Source organism: Ranitomeya imitator, chromosome 1, assembly GCF_032444005.1.
Source record: "Ranitomeya imitator isolate aRanImi1 chromosome 1, aRanImi1.pri, whole genome shotgun sequence".
Classification (NCBI taxonomy): domain Eukaryota; kingdom Metazoa; phylum Chordata; class Amphibia; order Anura; family Dendrobatidae; genus Ranitomeya; species Ranitomeya imitator.
This window is the reverse complement of record NC_091282.1, coordinates 228,312,034-228,333,269: the sequence shown is the minus strand read 5'-3', so window position 1 is coordinate 228,333,269 and position 21,236 is coordinate 228,312,034. Positions and strand designations below refer to the sequence as shown.

The 21,236-nt window shown below is 51.2% G+C and overlaps 1 protein-coding gene across 1 annotated transcript in view; it reads left to right on the top strand.

Moving 5' to 3' along the window:
* CCDC60 (coiled-coil domain containing 60) overlaps nucleotides 1–21,236 on the top strand; it is a 330,055-nt gene that overhangs the window by 282,544 nt on the left and 26,275 nt on the right. Inside the window, exon 11 of the mRNA XM_069754456.1 lies at nucleotides 5,075–5,215. Within this exon, the coding sequence (XP_069610557.1) occupies nucleotides 5,075–5,215 (141 nt within the window). The remainder of the gene's footprint in view (nucleotides 1–5,074; nucleotides 5,216–21,236) is intronic.

Genomic DNA, 21,236 nt, shown 5'->3' with positions numbered 1-21,236 from the left:
CCAAGTTCTCCAAAGAGTTTGTGGTTCAAATGGACACATCGGATGTCGGGCTGGGAGCAGTTTTGTCCCAGGAGGATAACAAAGAGGAACACCCTGTAATGTACTTCAGTCAGAAGCTCTCTACATGGGAGAAGAATTACTTAATAGTGGAAACAGAATGTCTGGCCATCAAGTGGGCGTTGGACACTATGAGGTATTACCTGTTAGGTAGAAGGTTCAGGATAGTGTCTGGCCATGCCCCACTAAGGTGGATGCGAGAGAAGTAGGGAAACAATGCCCAAGTAACTAAAAGGGTTCCTAGCTCTACAAGATTTTAGTTTTCAGGTGGAGCATAGGCCTGGGAAACAACATGTGAATGCAGATGCCCTATCAAGGGTCCATTGTATGTTGGCAGAAGGTGTCAAATCCCTCGCTTCTGGGCAGAAAGGAAGGTATATAAGGTGTCAGCTGGACAGATCATGGATGGCAGGTATGTATTCCCCAGGTGCCACACCTCAGTGATGTAGGACCCGGAGAAGCAGACTCCAGCACATATAGTGCTTAGAGGTGTTTTTATGAGCCCAGATTATGGGTCCAGGTTTTACGAGCAGCTGAAAGAACTGTGTGGGATCAGCTGCTCACTTACTTAAATGGCTGAGCCCGTGTATTATATGGACTTGTTATTTTCGTTGTTCTATAATACCTTTGTTTACCTGGAAGAGCCTGTTTTACTTTGTAACCCTGACGATTTATGAACTCCTTTAATAAACCGCCCATTTGTTTGGAATCAGCTAACTAAGTCCCGTGTGTGAACCAGAGTCTACTGCAGAGCAGTTTCCTCACAGGATATAAAACCATTAATCTGGACCTTGGCATTTGGAGATCAATACAAGACTGCCATCCATCCTCTGAAGCCTTGTCCAAAGCCAAATCGTAGAAGGGCCTTCTTAAGGTAGGCCTTCTCAACCAAATCAAATGCCTTAGCAGCATACAGAGATGCTAAGGCACAATCTCCCTGTTCTTTCCCAGAAAACCTTGCAATAACCTGTGCTTTCTAATGGTGGTGAAGAAGGTAACGCAATTTTTTTTTTTTGTTCTTTTAATATTTTTCTTAGACCCCCCACCCCCCTCAGGGGACACGAACCTGTAATAGTCTGATTTCTTGTTCTGTATACTGCAATGCCATGTCCTTTGAAGCCCAGATGACTGCTATTGTAGCCCATCAGCACCTCATCAACTGCGCTGTGGGAGGGTGGCAGTAAATGTTTGGACACACCTTCTCATTTAAAGATTTTTCTGTATTTTCATAACTATGAAAATTGTAAATTCACACTGAAGGCATCAAAACTATGAAATAACACATGTGGAATTATTTATGTAACAAAAAAGTGTGAAACAACTTAAAATATGTCTTATATTCTAGGTTCTTCAAAGTAGCCACCTTTTGCTTTGATGACTGCTTTGCACACTCTTGGCATTCTCTTGATGAGCTTCAAGAGGTAGTCACCGGAAATGGTCTTCCAACAATCTTGAAGGAGTTCCCAGAGATGCTTGTGAGATCTTTTGGAACTCCTAGAGTGAACCCGCAGATCCACGACAACGAACCTCCCAAGGGTGAGCTAACCTGATTGAGCACCCCCTATACTGGGAGCGTTAGGGGCAGGCCTGAGGGAGACTATTGCCGCAGAAGCTGGGCCCCGGGAACAGGAAATAGTGATTCAAATGAGAGTGGGAAAGCGTTGGACAGACCGAGCGGGAAAAGATGCAGGACAGACTGGTATAGGTTGGATACAAGCGAGACACGAGGAAAACTGGAAATGGTGGAGACACGAAGGTAGCTGGGCTGGACAGTGACACAGGACTGACAGGATACGAAGAAGACAAAGGACTGTCTGGAACAGACAGTGACACAGGGAAGACTTGATTAGATGGAAACATGGGGCAAGCTGGACAGAGCCGAGACTCAGGACAGACAGCGTAGAAGCAAAGGAGCAGAGGGAGGGCTGACCTTAAATACACGGCGTGCAGTAGGACTTCTGGGTCAGGATCCTCCAGGATCACAGAGTGGAGGTACGGCGCGTCTGCATATCAGAATGAGGAACTGCGCGTGTGCAGGAGGAAGCTGGAGTGAGAGGTGTGCATGCGCACCCGGCGAGATCCAGGAACCAACGGTGAGTCATGAAGAGTAGAGAAAAGGACGCACGCCTGCAGGAGGAGTGCGCTGGAGCAGGTAAGTAAGCCGGTGAACGGGGGAGAAAGCGACAGGCGGGGCGGCAAGCGGGGCAGCGGGAGCGGTGGCGCAGAGCGGCGCCATGACAATGCTTAGCACAAGTTGGCCCTTTTGCCTTTACTGTGCGGTCCAGCTCACCCCAAACCATCTCGATTGGGTTCAGGTCTGGTGACTGTGGAGGCCAGGTCATCTGGCGTAGCACCCCATCACTCTCCTACTTGGTCAAATAGCCCTTACACAGCCTGGAGGTGTGTTTGGGGTCATTGTCCTGTTGAAAAATAAGTGATGGTTCAACTAAACGCAAACCGGATGGAATAGCATGCTTCTGCAAGATGTTGTGGTAGCCATGCTGGTTCAGTATGCCTTCAATTTTGAATAAATCTCCAACAGGGAACCAGGCATGTAGAGTCCATCCGTTCACCTTTTCTGCGTTGCACAAAGACACGGTGGTTGGAATCAAAGATCTCAAATTTTGACTCATCAGACCAAAGCACAGATTTCCTCTGGTCTAATGTCCATTCCTTGTGTTCTTTAGTCCAAACAAGTCTCTTCTGCTTGTTGCCTGTCCTTATCAGTGGTTTCCTAGCAGCTATTTTACCATGAAGGCCTGCTGCACAAAGTCTCCTCTTAACAGTTGTTGTAGAGATGTGACTGCTGCTAGAACTCTGTGTGGCATTGTCCAGGTCTCTAATATGAGCTGCTGTTAACCTGTGATTTCTGAGGCTGGTGACTCGGATTAACTTATCCTCAGAAACAGAGGTGACTCATGGTCTTCCTTTCCTGGTGCGGTCCTCATGTGAGCAAGTTTCTTTGTAGCGCGTGATGGTTTTTGCAACTGCACTTGGGGACACTTTCAAAGTTTTCCCAATTTTTCGGACTGACTGACCATCATTTCTTAAAGTAATGATGGCCACTCGTTATTCTTTACTTAGCTGATTTTTTCTTGCCATAATACAAATTCTAACAGTCTATTCAGTAGGACTATCAGCTGTGTATCCAGCACACTTCTGCTCAACACAACTGATGGTCCCAACCCCATTTATAAGGCAAGAAATCCCACTTATTAAACCTGACAGGGCACACCTGTGAAGTGAAAACCATTCCCGGTGACTACCTCTTGAAGCTCATCAAGAGAATGCCAAGAGTGTGCAAAGCAGTCATGAAAGCAAAAGGTGGCTACGTTGAAGAACCTAGAATATAAGACATATTTTCAGTTGTTTCACACTTTTTTGTTAAGTATATAATTCCACATGTGTTAATTCATAGTTTTGATGCCTTCAGTGTGAATGTACAATTTTCATAGTCAAGAAAATACAGAAAAATCTTAAAATGAGGTGTGTCCAAACTTTTGGACTGTACTGTATATACATATATATATTAGGATGTTTTATACAAATGCAATATTATGCTGTGATAGACTGAGTGACTGGCCATAGTCTAATAGTACCTGAATTCAGAAAGACTATTATATGTCCTACTAGATGGTAGCCCGATTCTAACGCATCGGGTAATCTAGAATATGTATGTAATTTATTTATGAAGATTTTAGAATAATACATTGAATAAACAGGATTTGGCCGGCCGCGACCAATTAGCGAACCTTGGTTTGAATTCCGCACCAATTTGCGTCCGGATTGCGCCTGTCGCTGATTGTTCGCGGCCGGCAACGTAGTATGTAGCACAGCCATGTAGTATATAACAGCCCACGTAGTAAATAGCACAGCCACATAGTATATTGCACAGCCACGTAGTATATAGGACAGCCATGTAGTATATAGCACAGCCACGTAGTATATAGCACAGCCCACGGAGTATATAGCACAGCCCACGGAGTATATTGCATAGCCCACGCAGTATATTGCACAGCCCACGTAGTATATTGCACAGCCCACGTAGTATATTGCACAGCCCACGTAGTATATTGCACAGCCCGCGCAGTACATTGCACGGCCCGCGCAGTATATTGCACAGCCTGCGCAGTATATTGCACAGCCCGCGCAGTATATAGCACAGCCCACGCAGTATATTGCACAGCCCACATAATATATTGCCCTGCCCACGTAGTATATAACACAGCCCACGTAATATATTGCACAGCCCACGCAGTATATAGCAATGTGGGCACCACATCCCTATTAAAAAAAAGAATTAAAATAAAAAATAGTTACCATATATACTCACCCTCCGTTGGCTCCTGGATCGAAGCGGTTACCGACGCTCCTCGCGCATTCCGGTTTGAAGAGTGCATTGCGGTCTCGCGAGATGACGTAGAGGTCTCGAGAGACCGCACATCTTCATCTCGCGAGACCGCAAATCATGGAGCGGTCACCGGGGCGTCGTGAGGAGCGGGAAAGGCCTGTTCCTGATCCGGGGGGCCAACGGACGGTGAGCATATAACTATTTTTATTTTTTTTATTATCTTTAACATTAATTCTTTTTACTATTGATGATGCATAGGCAGCATGAATAGTAAAAAGTTGGTCACACAGGGTTAATAGGAGCATTAACCGAGTGCGTTACACCGCGGTCAATGCTGCCATTAACCCTGTGTGAGCGCTGACTGGAGGGGAGTATGGAGCGGGCGCTGACTGCGGAGAGGAAGGAGCGGCCATTTTTCCGCCGGACTGTGCCCGTCGCTGATTGGTCGTGGCTATTTTGCCATGACCAATCAGCGACTTGGATTTCCATGACAGACAGAGGCCAATGAATATGCGTGACAGACAGACAGAAAGACAGACAGACAGACGGATGTGACCCTAAGAGAATTATATAGCAGATATATTGCATGAACTATAGTACAGGTTGTGGTACTTTCAAGGTTAATTGTTTACCATGCTTTATCCATTTCGTATATCACTATGACAGCTCCCCGGCTCCTCGTTTGTCTTCTACAAACCTTTTCATAAAGAAGAAAAGCAATCTGTCCTCAGAGATGAGGGAAACATTCTTTGAGGTGGCTGATGAAGCAGATATCTACTTACATGATAAGGTGGAAGTTATGGAAAGGCAAGTACAAACTTACATCCAATAAGAAATAAAAACTGAAAGAAATTAACTGAAATATAAGTTTATGTGCATGCAGCAAGTAGATGCATGTTCACACTGGCCACTAAGCACACGAAACCCAACATAAAAACAAAATGAGCAAATACCCTGCAATAAATACCGTATTTTTCGGATTATAAAACACACTTTTTTCCCAAAAAGTTTTTGGGAAAATGGAGGTGCATCTTATAACCTAAATGTACGAGAGGGGCGGCTGCAGCGGAGGGGTACCTCAGGAAGCAGGATTGCTGCTGCAGTAAGCTGGCCACGGTAACAGGAGTGGGACAATATTTTGGGCCCCAGGTTGGGAGATGGAAATGATTGACAGTTCGAGGCTGCAGCGGGCTCCAGGCTGTCAGAAAATGTCAATAGTACCCGTACTTCCCATCCTTTTCACTGCGGTGGACTTCGGGAAAATGGCTGCAGGTACACATTGTGGTACTTTCAAAGCTAACTGTTTACCATGTTTTATCGATTTCGTATATCATATATGACAGTTCCCCGAACCCTCGTTTGTCTTCTACAACACTTTTCATAAAAAATGCAATCTGTCCTTAGAGTTGACGGAAACTTCTCCCGAGATCTCGGCTCCCAAGATCTCAATGTGTGCATGCACCGTCTCCAGCGGCCATTTTCCCAAAGTCCATTGTAGTGAAAAGGATGGGAAGTGTGGGGACTTTCAACATTTTCTGAAAGCCAAGAGCCTACTGCATCCTTGCACCTTCCAAACACCCCTTCCTCTCAGCCCGGGACCCGCAACATCGCCACTCCCCTGCCGCCAGCTTCCTGCAGCAGCAATCCTGCCTCCTGGGACCACTGGGGTCCACTGCAGCTGCACCCCCCGTTAATTTACCGTGAAACCAGACTGTAAGATGCACCACCATTTTATAAAAAAAATGTTTTTCTATTTTCCGCCCCCAAACTTGGGGTGCTTCTTATGGTTCATTGCATCTTATAGTCCCCAAAATACTGGAATTAAATAGTAATAGCATATGAAAATAACAAAGGGTACTTGGTTAACGTAATATTGATCAAAAAAGTTTAAAAGTCATCCTACCATGTAAAGGTTAGCCTATTCGGAATGAACTGGCGCATGTTCAAACCGGTCACTAAACCGAAGATAAAAACAAAATGAGCAAATAAATAGCAAAAAGTGCATGAAAATTATATAGGGTTCTTGGTTAACATAATTTTGATTAAAAAAAGTGGCAAGATGGCTTTTACTTTTTTTGGTCGGATGGTTTTTATGTGAACATGTGCCTACTCGTTACATGCATACCAACTTATATTTCAGTTGTTTCAGGTTTTTGCTCTCAAAAATTGTGCAAATATGGGCTTGACCTCCTTTTTCCTTGAGCTGAACATTATGTTTATCTAGCTCCCCACTGCTCGATGTCCATTAGTCGTGGGCCCCAGTCCTTCTCGGCACTTATTCACATTTACGTCATTAGACAAATGGTAAGGTTTTAATACTAAAGGTTAGGAACATCCCAAATAAGGTCACCTTGACGCAGTGGGATGGCTTTCATACAGTGGCGTAACTTAAAACTTATGGGTCCCGATGAGAAAGCTCCAACGGGACCCCCAAATATTTTAAATCTTTAATTGCAATAGTATTTTTCTATAGTCAAAAGGGACTTTTAGGGCCCCCTAGGCTCCAGGGCCCGGGTGCAATTGCAACCCCTGCTCCTGTTGTAGTTACACCCCTGCTTTTATGTTTTTTTTTTAGCAAAATGATGTTAACCAAGTGCCCTAAATTATTTTCATGCACTATTGTTATTTATGGTTTAGGTTTTATGTAATAGGAAATGGCTATTGATCTTTAGCTAAACTTGATGGGCAGAATTAACAGTTATCTGTAGTGTTGAGCGATACCTTCCGATATCGGAAAGTATCGGTATCGGATAGGATCGGCCGATATTCAAAAAATATCGGATATCGCCGATACCGATACCCGATCCCAATGCAAGTCAATGGGACCAAAATATCGGAATTAAAATAAACCCTTTCTTGCCTTGTAGGTTCATTCTACATGAAGGATAATGTAGGATGTATTGTGGGAGGTGGCGGAGACATTAAAGGCAATGAGGTTTAGCCCAATCAAATAGAATAGCATGTTTTGTTTTTTTTTAAGACGTTCGGACTGAAAAAGATATTGAGTATGTAAATTATTTTTTATTTTGTCAGATATTGATGTTTCACTATTCCACGCCCTTCCCCTTCTTTTTTTTTCTTTTTTTTTTTTTTACTTTTCCCACACTTTCATCTTCATCATCATCAGCATCTTTGACATCAACTTCTTCTTCACCTTATTCATCTTCTTCTTCATCTTCTACCTATTTTTTTTTTTATTACAGTCTTCATATTCATTTTATTCAACTATTATTATTCTTCCTATTCTACATATTCTTTTTATTCCACTGTTATTATTCTTCCTATTCTACTTCTTCATCATATTCTCATTTGTGACAGGCATTCCCGTAGTTGTTATCTATAAAAGTTGGAAGATTACACCTTCCGTTCTGCCAGTCACAAAAGTTACATTTGTCCGCGTTCAGTTTGGCCTGCAGCATCAGGCTTTATCCAGGGGCACCACGAGGAGGAACGGACTCACCCCCATACACTGCTTAGTCTTCTTCTGCATATAATTTAGATAATATCTTTTGCTCTGATATTAAGTCTTATGCTTAATGTTCTTCTGCTCTTTGTTCTGCAGCCTCTTGTTCTTCTGCTTCTCGGTCTTCCATGTCGTCGTCTCCAGGGTCGTCGTCTCCAGTGTCGTCATCTCCGCCGTCGTCGTCTCAGCCGTCGTCGTCTCCGCCGTCGTCGTCGTCGTCATCGGGGTGGTCTTCCGGGTCGTCGTCGTCGTCATCGGGGTGGTCTTCCGGGTCGTCGACTTTAGGGTCTTCAACTTGGAAATGTAGCAGAAGGTACAAGAAGGCTGAGAAAATGCCAAGAACCAGCTGATGGAACTGGAACTCGGATGGCTACCCGAAGGTTCAAGAGCCTATGGAACTACCGAGGACCAGCTGACGTTACTGGAACCCGGTTACTAAGCAGGAGGTACCCGTGCTAAAAAGCACTACCAAGGACCGCCTGACGTTGGCGGAACTCGGATACCCAGAAGGAGGCACCTAAGCCAAAGGCTCTGCCCGGAACCAGCTGACGTTACTGGAACCAGGATGGGGAGCAGAAGGTACAAGAGCAAAAGACACTGCCGAGAACCAGCTGACGGTACTGGAACCCGGATGGGTAGCCGAAGGTCCAAGAGCCAATGGAACTACCGAGGACCAGCTGATGTTACTGGAACCCGGTTACTAAGCAGGAGGTACCCGTGCCCGAAAGCACTACCAAGGACCACCTGACGTTGGTGGAACTTGGATACCCAGAAGGAGGCACCTAAGCCAAAGGCTCTGCCCGGAACCAGCTGACGGTACTGGAACCAGGATGGGGAGCAGAAGGTACAAGAGCAAAAGACACTGCCGAGAACCAGCTGACGGTGCTGGAACCAGGTGGTGGACCTGAAGGTCCACAGGAGAGGAGAGAAAAGCTAGGCCGCGAGGCAGCCGCAGTTACCGAACCCCAACAGTCCTACAGGGGGAGCTGGGCCTACTGGCACTACAGAACCAGCCTTGACTACCAGTTCACGCAGCCCACATAGGAAGCTCCTAAACTGGAGGCACCCTGGAGTTGGCTAACCCGACCGCACCACGACGGGGCAAGCATAGGCGTCTCAGTGAGCTTGACACAACCCGGAAACAGCTGACGGTGCTGAAACCAGGCTTGGCACGAGGGAGTACCTGTGACAAGAACACTGCCGAGAACCAGCTGGCGGTGCTGGAACCCAGATGCGTTGCCCCAGTGTGCAAGAGCCAATGGCACGACCGAGGACCAGCTGGCGGTGCTGGAACCCGGTTACTAAGCTGTAGGTGCCCGCGCTTAAAAGCACTACCAAGGACCGCCTGACGTTGGCGGAACTCGGATACCCAGGAGGAGGCACCTAAGCCAAAGGCTCGAGCCGGAACCAGCTGACGGTGCTGGAACCAGGTGGTGGACCCCAAGGCCCACAGGAGAGGAGAGAACAGCTAGGCCGCGAGGCAGCCGCAGTTACCGAACCCCAACAGTCCTACAGGGGGAGCTGGGCCTACTGGCACTACAGAACCAGCCTTGACTACCAGTTCACGCAGCCCACATAGGAAGCTCCTAAACTGGAGGCACCCTGGAGTTGGCTAACCCGCTCGCACCACGACGGGGCAAGCATAGGCGTCTCAGTGAGCTTGACACAACCCGGAAACAGCTGACGGTGCTGAAACCAGGCTTGGCACGAGGAAGTACCTGTGACAAGAACACTGCCGAGAACCAGCTGGCGGTGCTGGAACCCAGATGCGTTGCCCCAGTGTGCAAGAGCCAATGGCACAACCGAGGACCAGCTGGCGGTGCTGGAACCCGGTTACTAAGCTGTAGGTGCCCGCGCTTAAAAGCACTACCAAGTACCGCCTGACGTTGGCGGAACTCGGATACCCAGGAGGAGGCACCTAAGCCAAAGGCTCGGCCTGGAACCAGCTGACGGTGCTGGAACCAGGTGGTGGACCCCAAGGCCCACAGGAGAGGAGAGAACAGCTAGGCCGCGAGGCAGCCGCAGTTACCGAACCCCAACAGTCCTACAGGGGGAGCTGGGCCTACTGGCACTACAGAACCAGCCTTGACTACCAGTTCACGCAGCCCACATAGGAAGCTCCTAAACTGGAGGCACCCTGGAGTTGGCTAACCCGACCGCACCACGACGGGGCAAGCATAGGCGTCTCAGTGAGCTTGACACAACCCGGAAACAACTGACGGTGCTGAAACCAGGCTTGGCACGAGGGAGTACCTGTGACAAAAACACTGCCGAGAACCAGCTGGCGGTGCTGGAACCCAGATGCGTTGCCCCAGTGTGCAAGAGCCAATGGCACGACCGAGGACCAGCTGGCGGTGCTGGAACACGGTTACTAAGCTGTAGGTGCCCGCGCTTAAAAGCACTACCAAGGACCGCCTGACGTTGGCGGAACTCGGATACCCAGGAGGAGGCACCTAAGCCAAAGGCTCGGCCCGGAACCAGCTGACGGTGCTGGAACCAGGTGGTGGACCCCAAGGCCCACAGGAGAGGAGAGAACAGCTAGGCCGCGAGGCAGCCGCAGTTACCGAACCCCAACAGTCCTACAGGGGGAGCTGGGCCTACTGGCACTACAGAACCAGCCTTGACTACCAGTTCACGCAGCCCACATAGGAAGCTCCTAAACTGGAGGCACCCTGGAGTTGGCTAACCCGACCGCACCACGACGGGGCAAGCATAGGCGTCTCAGTGAGCTTGACACAACCCGGAAACAGCTGACGGTGCTGAAACCAGGCTTGGCACGAGGGAGTACCTGTGACAAGAACACTGCCGAGAACCAGCTGGCGGTGCTGGAACCCAGATGCGTTGCCCCAGTGTGCAAGAGCCAATGGCACGACCGAGGACCAGCTGGCGGTGCTGGAACCCGGTTACTAAGCTGTAGGTGCCCGCGCTTAAAAGCACTACCAAGGACCGCCTGACGTTGGCGGAACTCGGATACCCAGGAGGAGGCACCTAAGCCAAAGGCTCGGCCCGGAACCAGCTGACGGTGCTGGAACCAGGTGGTGGACCCCAAGGCCCACAGGAGAGGAGAGAACAGCTAGGCCGCGAGGCAGCCGCAGTTACCGAACCCCAACAGTCCTACAGGGGGAGCTGGGCCTACTGGCACTACAGAACCAGCCTTGACTACCAGTTCACGCAGCCCACATAGGAAGCTCCTAAACTGGAGGCACCCTGGAGTTGGCTAACCCGACCGCACCACGACGGGGCAAGCATAGGCGTCTCAGTGAGCTTGACACAACCCGGAAACAGCTGACGGTGCTGAAACCAGGCTTGGCACGAGGGAGTACCTGTGACAAGAACACTGCCGAGAACCAGCTGGCGGTGCTGGAACCCAGATGCGTTGCCCCAGTGTGCAAGAGCCAATGGCACGACCGAGGACCAGCTGGCGGTGCTGGAACCCGGTTACTAAGCTGTAGGTGCCCGCGCTTAAAAGCACTACCAAGGACCGCCTGACGTTGGCGGAACTCAGATACCCAGGAGGAGGCACCTAAGCCAAAGGCTCGGCCTGGAACCAGCTGACGGTGCTGGAACCAGGTGGTGGACCTGAAGGTCCACAGGAGAGGAGAGAACAGCTAGGCCGCGAGGCCGCCGCAGTTACCAAACCCCAACAGTCCTACAGGGGGAGCTGGGCCTACTGGCACTACAGAACCAGCCTTGACTACCAGTTCACGCAGCCCACATAGGAAGCTCCTAAACTGGAGGCACCCTGGAGTTGGCTAACCCGACCACACCACGCCGGGGCAAGCATAGGCGTCTCAGTGAGCTTGACACAACCCGGAAACAGCTGACGGTGCTGAAACCAGGCTTGGCACGAGGGAGTACCTGTGACAAGAACACTGCCGAGAACCAGCTGGCGGTGCTGGAACCCAGATGCGTTGCCTATTAAAGATTGTCTTCCTAGAGCCCCAACTAGCGGTGTTGGAGCTAAGGGTAAGCAGGGGGAGCAGAGTGTAGGCCGAAGCCTGCACTGGAGGCAGCTTTGTGTCTGCGTTGCGTTTGCAGGACACTTTGCCGGCTACACAGTGGGGGAACAGCTGGCGTTGCTGAACCCCACTAACACAATGGCGTGTGTTTTTCTCTGTGCAGCTAGCACTTGCGGTCAAAAACTAGCGATGTTAGAGCCCGTGTTGAAGCAGGAGGAGGAGTAGAGGAGCAGAGTGTAGGCCGAAGCCTATTTGAACCGATTTCAAAGGAAACCTTTAACCCCCCCTCAGGTGTTACAAAGTACAAGAGACACACCTTGTGCAGTATTAATGCTGCACAAGTGAAAGGTTGCTCTATTAATTTGTCTACTTGCACACGCTGAATGAAAGACGTACACAATTTAGCCCATTCTACAGTCAAACTGTAGTGGATGCGTGACTTGGCTTTTTAAGGAGATGCAGCACAGGTGTCCCAAATAACGCCTTGGTGCTTGGCGCAGCTTCCTGAGCGTTGTTATTTGCTGTACAGGAGTCTGCGCTCTTGTGTTATCCCTTGGCAATGCCCTGTTAGAGCTGCCCGTCTTATGACCTCATTTCATGTTGGCCGGTGCGGTTAACGATGGCCATAAATCCCAGACCCACAGTGCCTTTTCATAAAGTCACACTGCGGTGCTGTGATTCGTGGCCTTGAGCAGTAAATATTTTGGCCGCTCACACACGTCCTTACACCTGCTTCAGACTGGGCGGCCTCTGCTGATCCCTTCTCGCATGCCGCGGCCATGAGGCTGCACAGTCTGAAGAAGGCGGAAGGAGATGAGTTAAGACAGGTGAAGATATGCACTGCTCGTGCCCATCAATCACACCCTCGCAGTCAAAATAAGACAACGAGGAGCATTGTTTCAGGCAGGGCGGACGCACAGGCGCAACAAGCCAACCAATGATGTCAGAAGACGGGAAGCGCTACCAAGGGGGGTGCTGCGTATCATTAGAAAGGAAAGTCACACCTCAGGGACAGTGGAATGGTCTCAATGAGACACATTTTGTACGTTTTGAGTTCCACGTGGGCAAGGACAAAAAGTCAGCCACCTTGTACAAATGCAGCAGTACTGCTGTACAAGGTGGCTGTTATACATAGAAACACCTGGGGGTGGGGGGCAGGCTCCCTTCAATTTCAGTTCATGTGCCTGCGTGGCGTTTGCAGGACACGTTGCCAGCTACACAGCAGGGGAACAGCTGGCGGTGCTGAACCCCACTAACACATTGGCTGGTGTTTTTCTCTGTGCAGCTAGCATGTCCGGGCAGAAACTGGCGTTGTTTGAGCCCAGGGTCAGCAGGAGGAGGAGAGGAGCAAAGTGTAGGCCGAAGCCTGCACTGGTGGCAGCTTTTGTTCAGTTGTGCCAGCGTGGCTTGTGCTGGACACGATGCCGACTACACAGCAGGGGAACAGCTGGCGGTGCTGAACCCCACTAACACATTGACTGGTGTTTTTCTCTGTGCAGCTAGCATGTCCGGGCAGAAACTGGCGGTGTTTGAGCCCGGGGTCAGCAGGAGGAGGAAAGGAGCAGAGTGTAGGCCGAAGCCTGCACTGGTGGCAGCTTTTGGTCGGTTGTGCCAGCGTGGCTTGTGCTGGACACGATGCCAACTACACAGCAGGGGAACAGCTGGCGGTGCTGAACCCCACGAACACATTGACTGGTGTTTTTCTCTGTGCAGCTAGCAGTTCCGGGCAGAAACTAGCGGTGTTTGAGCCCAGGGTCAGCAGGAGGAGTAGAGGAGCAGAGTGTAGGCCGAAGCCTAGTTGAACCAATTTCAAAGGTTACCTTTAACCCCCCCCTCAGGTGTTCCAAGGTACAAGAGCCACACCTTGAACAGCATTAATGATGCACAAGTCAAAGGTTGCTCTATTTAATTTTGCTCCTTGCACACGCTGAATTAAACACGTACACTATTTAGCCCATTATACTGTTAAACAGTAGTGGAGGCGTGACTAGTCTACTAGTCTTTTTAAGGAGACGCAGCACAGGTGTACAAATTTACACCTAGGTGCTGTGCGCAGATTCCTTACCGTTGTTATTTGCAGTACAGGAAACTGCACTCTTGTGTTATCCCTTGGCAATACCCTGTTAGTGCAGGCCGTCTCATGACCTCATTTCATGTTGGCCGGTGCGGTTAACGATGGCCATAAATCCCAGACCCACAGTGGCTTTTCCTAAAGTCACACTGCGGTGCTGGGATTCGTGGCCTTGTGCAGTAAATATGTTCGCCGCTCACACATGTCCTTACACCTGCTTCAGACTGGGCGGCCTCAGCTGATCCCTTATCGCATGCCGCGGCCATGAGGCCGCACAGTCAGAAGAAGGCGGAAGGAGGGGAGTGAAGACAGGGGAACATATGCACTGCTCGTGCCCATCAATCACACCCTCGCAGTTAAAATATATGAGACAACGGGGGGCGTTGTGTCGGGCAGGGGGGACGCACAGGCACAGCCAGCCAACCAATGATGTCAGGAGACGGGCAGCGCTAACAATGGGGGTGCTGCGTGTCATTAAAAAGGAAAGTCACACCTCAGGGACATTGTAATGGTCTGTAATGAGACACATTTTGTACTTGTTGAGTTCCACGTGTGCAAGGAGAAAAAGTCAGCCACCTTGTACAAATGCAGCAGTACTGCTGTACAAGGTAGCTGTTATACATAGAAACACCTGGGGGGGTGGGGGGCAGGCTCCCTTCAATTTCAGTTCATGTGCCTGCGTGGCGTTTGCAGGACACGTTGCCAGCTACACAGCAGGGGAACAGCTGGCGGTGCTGAACCCCACTAACACATTGGCTGGTGTTTTTCTCTGTGCAGCTAGCAGTTCCGGGCAAAAACTAGCGGTGTTTGAGCCCAGGGTCAGCAGGAGGAGGAGAGGAGCAGAGTGTAGGCCGAAGCCTGCACTGGTGGCAGCTTTTGTTCTGTTGTGCCAGCGTGGCTTGTGCTGGACACGTTGCCGAGTACACAGCAGGGGAACAGCTGGCGGTGCTGAACCCCACTGACACATCACCTAGTGTTTTTTCTGTGTAGACAACACTTCCAGGTGGCAACTGACAGTGTTGAAACCCAGGGAATCAAAGAGGAGCAGAGTGTAGGCCGAAGCCTGCAGTGGAGCAAGTTGAAAGGGAAACTTTAACCCCCCCCCAGGCATTTGTTGCTGAAAGAGCCATCTTGTACAGCAGTAATACTGCACATGGAAAATGGTGGCTCCGAGAATTATGCTCCTTGCAAACGCTGAAGTACACACTCATATAATGTGTCCCCTCACACCGTCAAACCATCCCGGAAGTGGGACTTTCCTTTGTAATGTGACACAGCACAGCCGTCATTCCAACCCCCTTGGTGCCGGGCGCCACCTCCTCAACGTTGTTTGGTTCTGTCACGGAGCCCGCGCTGTAATGTTATCCCTTGGCCATGCACAGTTAGCGGTGCCCGTCTTCTGACATCATGTAGGTGTCAGGCTGGCAGTGCCTGTGCGTCCAAGCTGCCCGAGATCCAACCTTGCAGTGTCATCTAATGTAGTCCCACTGCGGGCCAGGGATCCATGGGCATGCGCAGTGCATATCATCGCCTCTCACTCACCTCCTTCCTGCTTCTTCAGACTGTGCGGCGTCACGGCCGTGGCATGCTATTAGGGATCAGCTGACGCCGCCTAGTCTGAAGAAGCGTGAAGAAGGGGAGTGAGAGGCTAGTATATGCACTGCGCATGGCCATGGATACCAGGCCCACTGTGGGATCACATTAGACGACACTGCGAGGTGTGATTTCGGGCAGCGTGGACGCACAGGCGCAGCCAGGACGACAACAAATGATGTCAGAGGACGGGCAGCGCAAACTGTGCATGGCCAAGGGATAACATAACAGCGCAGGGTCCATGACGGAATCAAACAACGTTAAGGAGGCAGCGCACGGTGCCAAGGGGGTAGCAATGACGGCTGTGCTGCGTCACATTACAAAGGAAAGTCCCACCTCCGGGACGGTTGGACGGTGTGAGGGGACACATTACATGAATGTGTAGTTCAGCGTTTGCAAGGAGCATAATTTCAAGAGCGACCTTTCCCTTGTGCAGTATTAGTGCTGCACATGGTGGCTCTTTCAGTAACAAACGCCTGGGGGGGGGGGACAGGTCCCCTTACATTTTAGTTGTGCCAGCGTGGCGGTCGCATGACACGTTGCCGGATACACAGCTGGGGATCAGCTGACGTTACTGAACCCCAATAACAGAGGAGCGACTGTTGACTGTGCACACAGCACTTCCAGGCACCAACTGGCGGTGTTAGAGCCCGGGGACAGCAGGAGGAGCAGATTGGAGGTATTGCCGCACACACAGCTGGGGATCAGCTGACGTTACTGAACCCCAATAACAGAGGAGCGACTGTTGACTGTGCATACAGCACTTCCAGGCACCAACTGGCGGTGTTAGAGCCCAGGGACAGCAGGAGGAGCAGATTGGAGGTATTGCCGCACACACAGCTGGGGATCAGCTGACGTTACTGAACCCCAATAACAGAGGAGCGACTGTTGACTGTGCACACAGCACTTCCAGGCACCAACTGGCAGTGTTAGAGCCCAGGGACAGCAGGAGGAGCAGATTGGAGGTATTGCCGCACACACAGCTGGGGATCAGCTGACGTTACTGAACCCCAATAACAGAGGAGCGACTGTTGACTGTGCACACAGCACTTCCAGGCACCAACTGGCGGTGTTAGAGCCCAGGGACAGCAGGAGGAGCAGATTGGAGGTATTGCCGCACACACAGCTGGGGATCAGCTGACGTTACTGAACCCCAATAACAGAGGAGCGACTGTTGACTGTGCACACAGCACTTCCAGGCACCAACTGGCGGTGTTAGAGCCCAGGGACAGCAGGAGGAGCAGATTGGAGGTATTGCCGCACACACAGCTGGGGATCAGCTGACGTTACTGAACCCCAATAACAGAGGAGCGACTGTTGACTGTGCACACAGCACTTCCAGGCACCAACTGGCGGGGTTAGAGCCCAGGGACAGCAGGAGGAGCAGATTGGAGGTATTGCCGCACACACAGCTGGGGATCAGCTGACGTTACTGAACCCCAATAACAGAGGAGCGACTGTTGACTGTGCACACAGCACTTCCAGGCACCAACTGGCGGTGTTAGAGCCCAGGGACAGCAGGAGGAGCAGAGGAACAGAGTGTAGGCCGAAGCCTGATTGGAGCAAGTTGAAAGGAAACCTTTAACCCCCCCCCCCCAAGACGTTTGTAGCTGAAAGAGCCATCTTGTGCAGCACTAAGGATGCAAAAGGAAAAGGTTGCTCTTTTAATTATGCTCCTTGCAAACACCGAAGTAAACACTAAAAATGTGTCCCTTTATACCGTTAAACCGTTCCGGAGGTGCGAATTTCCTTCGTAATGGGACACAGCACAGCTGTCATTCCTATCCCCTTGATGCCGTGCGCTGCCTCCTCAGCGTTGTTTTAAGCTGTCACGGAGCCTGCGCTGTTCTGTTAGCCCTTGGCCATGCCCAATTAGCGCTGCCTGTCTTCTGACATAATTTGGTGTCAGGCTGTCAGTGCCTGTGCGTCCACGCTGCTCCAGATCCCACCTTGCAGTCTCGTCTAACGTAATCCCACTGCGGGCCTTGGAACCATGGGCATGCACAGTGCATAACCTCGACTCTCACTCCCCTCCTTCCCTCTTCTTCAGACTGTGCGGTGTCACGGCCGTGGCATGCTAGGGATCAGCTGACGGCGCACAGTCTAAAGAAGGCGGAGGGAAATGAGCGAGAGCCCGAGGGGAAGATATGCACTGCGCATGCCCATGGATCCCAGGCCCGCAGTGTGACTCAATCAGAAGACACTGCGAGGCGGGATCTCGGGCAGCGCGGCCGCACAGGCGCAGCCAGCCTGACACCAAATTATGTCAGAAGACAGGCAGCGCAAATAGGGCATGCCCAAGGGATAACAGAACAGTGCAGGCTCCGTGACAGCTTAAAACAACGCTGAGGAGGCAGCGCATGGCACCAAGGGGGTAGGAATGACGGCTGTGCTGCGTCACATTACGAAGGAAAGTCCCAGCTCCGGGACGGTATAACGGTATCAGTGAACACATTTTATAAGTGTTAAGTTCTGCGTGTGCAAGGAGCTAAAAAAAAAGAGCTACCTTTTCCTTGTGCAGCATTACTGCTGCACAAGATGGCTCTTTCAGTAACAAACGACGGGGGGGGGGGACAGGTTCCCTTACATTTAGGTTGTTGTGCCAGCGTGGCGGTCGCAGGACACATTGCCGGCTACACAGCTGGGGATCAGCTGACGTTACTGAAACCCAATAACACTGGGTCGTATGTTTTTACTGTGCAGCCTGCACTTCTGAGCCGCAACTGGCGGTGTTGGAGCCCAGGAATAGCAGTTCAGGTGGTAGAAAGATGAACACAGCAGGAGACCTGGATGACACCCAATTACTTAATCAGGCAGAGGAGTGGCAAATTCCTGCGAGATCCAGGCCTGGTTCATTTTCAGGAAAGTAAGCCGGTCAACGTTATCGGAGGATAGTCGCATGCGACGGTCTGTTAGTACACCACCTGCGGCACTAAAGACACGTTCCGATAAGACACTAGCCGCAGGGCAAGCCAGCACCTCCAATGCATACTGGCTTAGCTCTGGCCATGTATCCAGCTTAGAGACCCAAAACTTGAACGGGGAAGAGGCGTCTGGGAGTACAGTAAGAGGGCAAGCCATGTAGTCTGTCACCATCTGACGGAACCGTTGCCTCCTGCTGACTGGAGCCGCCGGTGATGGTGTAGACATTTGGGGCGGGCACACAAAAGTGTGCCAGAGTTGTGCCATACTGGGCTTGCCTTGGGCAGAGGCACTGCTTCTGCTCCCTCTTTGGGCAGAGCCTCCCCCACTGCCTCGACGCACTGAGCTGCTTTGTAAAGCACTAGCAGCACTCCTCTCAGTTGGACAGGAGAAGATGATGGAATTCACCAGTGTGTCGTGGTACTCCCGCAATTTACGCTCCTGGGTCAACGCAGGGATGAGGTTTTGGACGTTGTCCCGGTAGCGAGGATCGAGGAGGGTGAACACCCAATAATCAGGCATGTTGAGAATGTGGTCGATGCGGCGGTCGTTTCTCAGGCACTGCAGCATGAAATCCACCATGTGCTGCAGAGTGCCAACTGGCCCAGAAACGCTGTCCCCTGCTTGAGACTTGATCTCTGCCCGCTCGTCATCACCCCACCCTCGCTGTACACACTGACCACTGGACAATTGTGTCGCTCCCTCCTCTGGACGGAGCTCTTCCTCCTCCATTGACTCCTCCTCATCCTCCTCACAAATTGGCCCCTGCGTACCCCTTTGTGAGGAACCACGTGGCGCTGACTCTCCAGAAGCTGATGAAAAAGGTGACTCCTCATCCTCCACCTCTTCCACCACATCATCCCTTAACCCTTGCAAAGTTTGCTGAAGCAGGCAGATAAGGGGGACAGTCATGCTGACTAGTGCATCATCTGCACTTGCCATCCGCGTGGAATAATCAAAAGGACGCAAAACCTGGCAGACGTCCTTCATAGTGGCCCACTCTGTGGTTGTGAAGTCTGATCGGCGCTGACTGCGACTTCTTTGCGCCTGATGCAGCTGGTACTCCATAACTGCTTGCTGCTGCTCACACAACCGCTCCAACATATGTAACGTGGAATTCCACCGGGTAGGTAGGTCACATATGATGCGGTGTTCCGGAAGGCGGAATCGGCGCTGCAGAGCAGCAATGCGGGATCTGGCCAAGCTGGAACGCCGCAAGTGAGCACACTCTAGGCGGACCTTGTGCAGCAGGGCATCAAGATCCGGATAGTCCCTCAGAAAACTCTGCACAACCAAATTGAGCACATGTGCCAGACATGGGATGTGAGTGAGGTTGCCAAGGGCCAAAGCTGCCACCAGATTTCGGCCATTGTCACACACTACCATGCCTGGCTGGAGATTCGCTGGCAGTAACCACACATCGCTCTCCTGCTTGATGGCATTCCAGAGCTCCTGCGCTGTGTGGCTTCGATGCCCCAATGAAACTAGTTTCAAGACGGCCTGCTGACGTTTGGCCACGGCTGTGCTCATGTCGGTCATAGGTAAACGTTCACGGGTCCATGTGGAGGTGGACTGTGACGGATCCTGCAGAGAGGAATCAGAGGAACTGGTGTAAGAGGAGGAGTCGATGCGTACAGACTGGATTCCTGCAATCCTTGGAGTGGGCAGGACACGTCCTGCGCCACTCGCACGATCTGTACCTGGCTCAACAACATTAACCCAATGGGCAGTGAGGGAAACATATCGCCCCTGTCCATGCTGACTGGTCCACGCATCGGTGGTGAGGTGGACCTTGCTACTGACGGCGTTCAGTAGCGCATGTTTTATGTTTGCCTCAACATGCCTGTGCAGGGCAGGGACAGCCTGCCTGCTGAAGTAAAAGCGGCTGGGCACCTTGTACTGTGGGACTGCCAATGCCATCAAGTCACGGAAGCTGTCAGTCTCCACCAGCCTGAACGAGAGCATTTCCAGGGACAACAGTTTGGCAATGCCTGCATTCAGAGCCTGTGCTCGGGGGTGGTTGGCCGAGAATGCCCGCCTTTTCTCCCATGCCTGGACTACCGATGGCTGTAGAGTAGACTGGGAGTGTGAGGATGACTGGGAAGGTGGTGCTGTGGGTGGAATTACACTAGGTCTCTGGACAACAGTGGAGGAAGAGGCAACACGAGATGAAGAGGTGGTAGCTGCCGCTGTTGGTTGGCCTACGTCTTCACTGTGTTTCTGTAACTCCACCGCGTGCCTGTTCCGCACATGTTTCCACATATTTGTGGTATTGAGGTTGCTGACACTTTTACCTCTTTTTACTTTCTGATGACACAGCTTGCATTTGACAAAACAAATGTCATCTGCAACTGTGTCAAAAAAGGACCAGGCACTGCAAGTCTTGGGAGCGCCCTTTTTGGCTTTGGAAAGAGACAGGCTCCTAACGGGTGCCAAAGTGGAGGCTACAGGCTCCGCAGTCTTCCCCCTCCCTCTCCCTCTTTGGCCCGTAAGGGGAAGCTCTTCCTCAGAGCTGCTCCCACCACCTTCCTGTTCCTCACGCCACGATGGGTCAAGGACCTCATTATCTCCACTACCCTCTGCCACCAACTGCTCCTCCTGGGTAGTCTCGGCAGCACAGTACGCATCAGAAAGCGGCACCTGAGTTTCATCATCAGATGCGTACTGCGCTGTGGTCACCGGAGGCACTGGCCCACCTGCCTCTTCAGAGTCAGAGAGATAAAGCTTTTGGGCATCACTGCACACTGCCTCTTCTTCCATTTCTCCAATGCTGCTTGGCTGGCCCCCTGTTTCCAAGCCAAGAGATTCAGAGAACAGAAG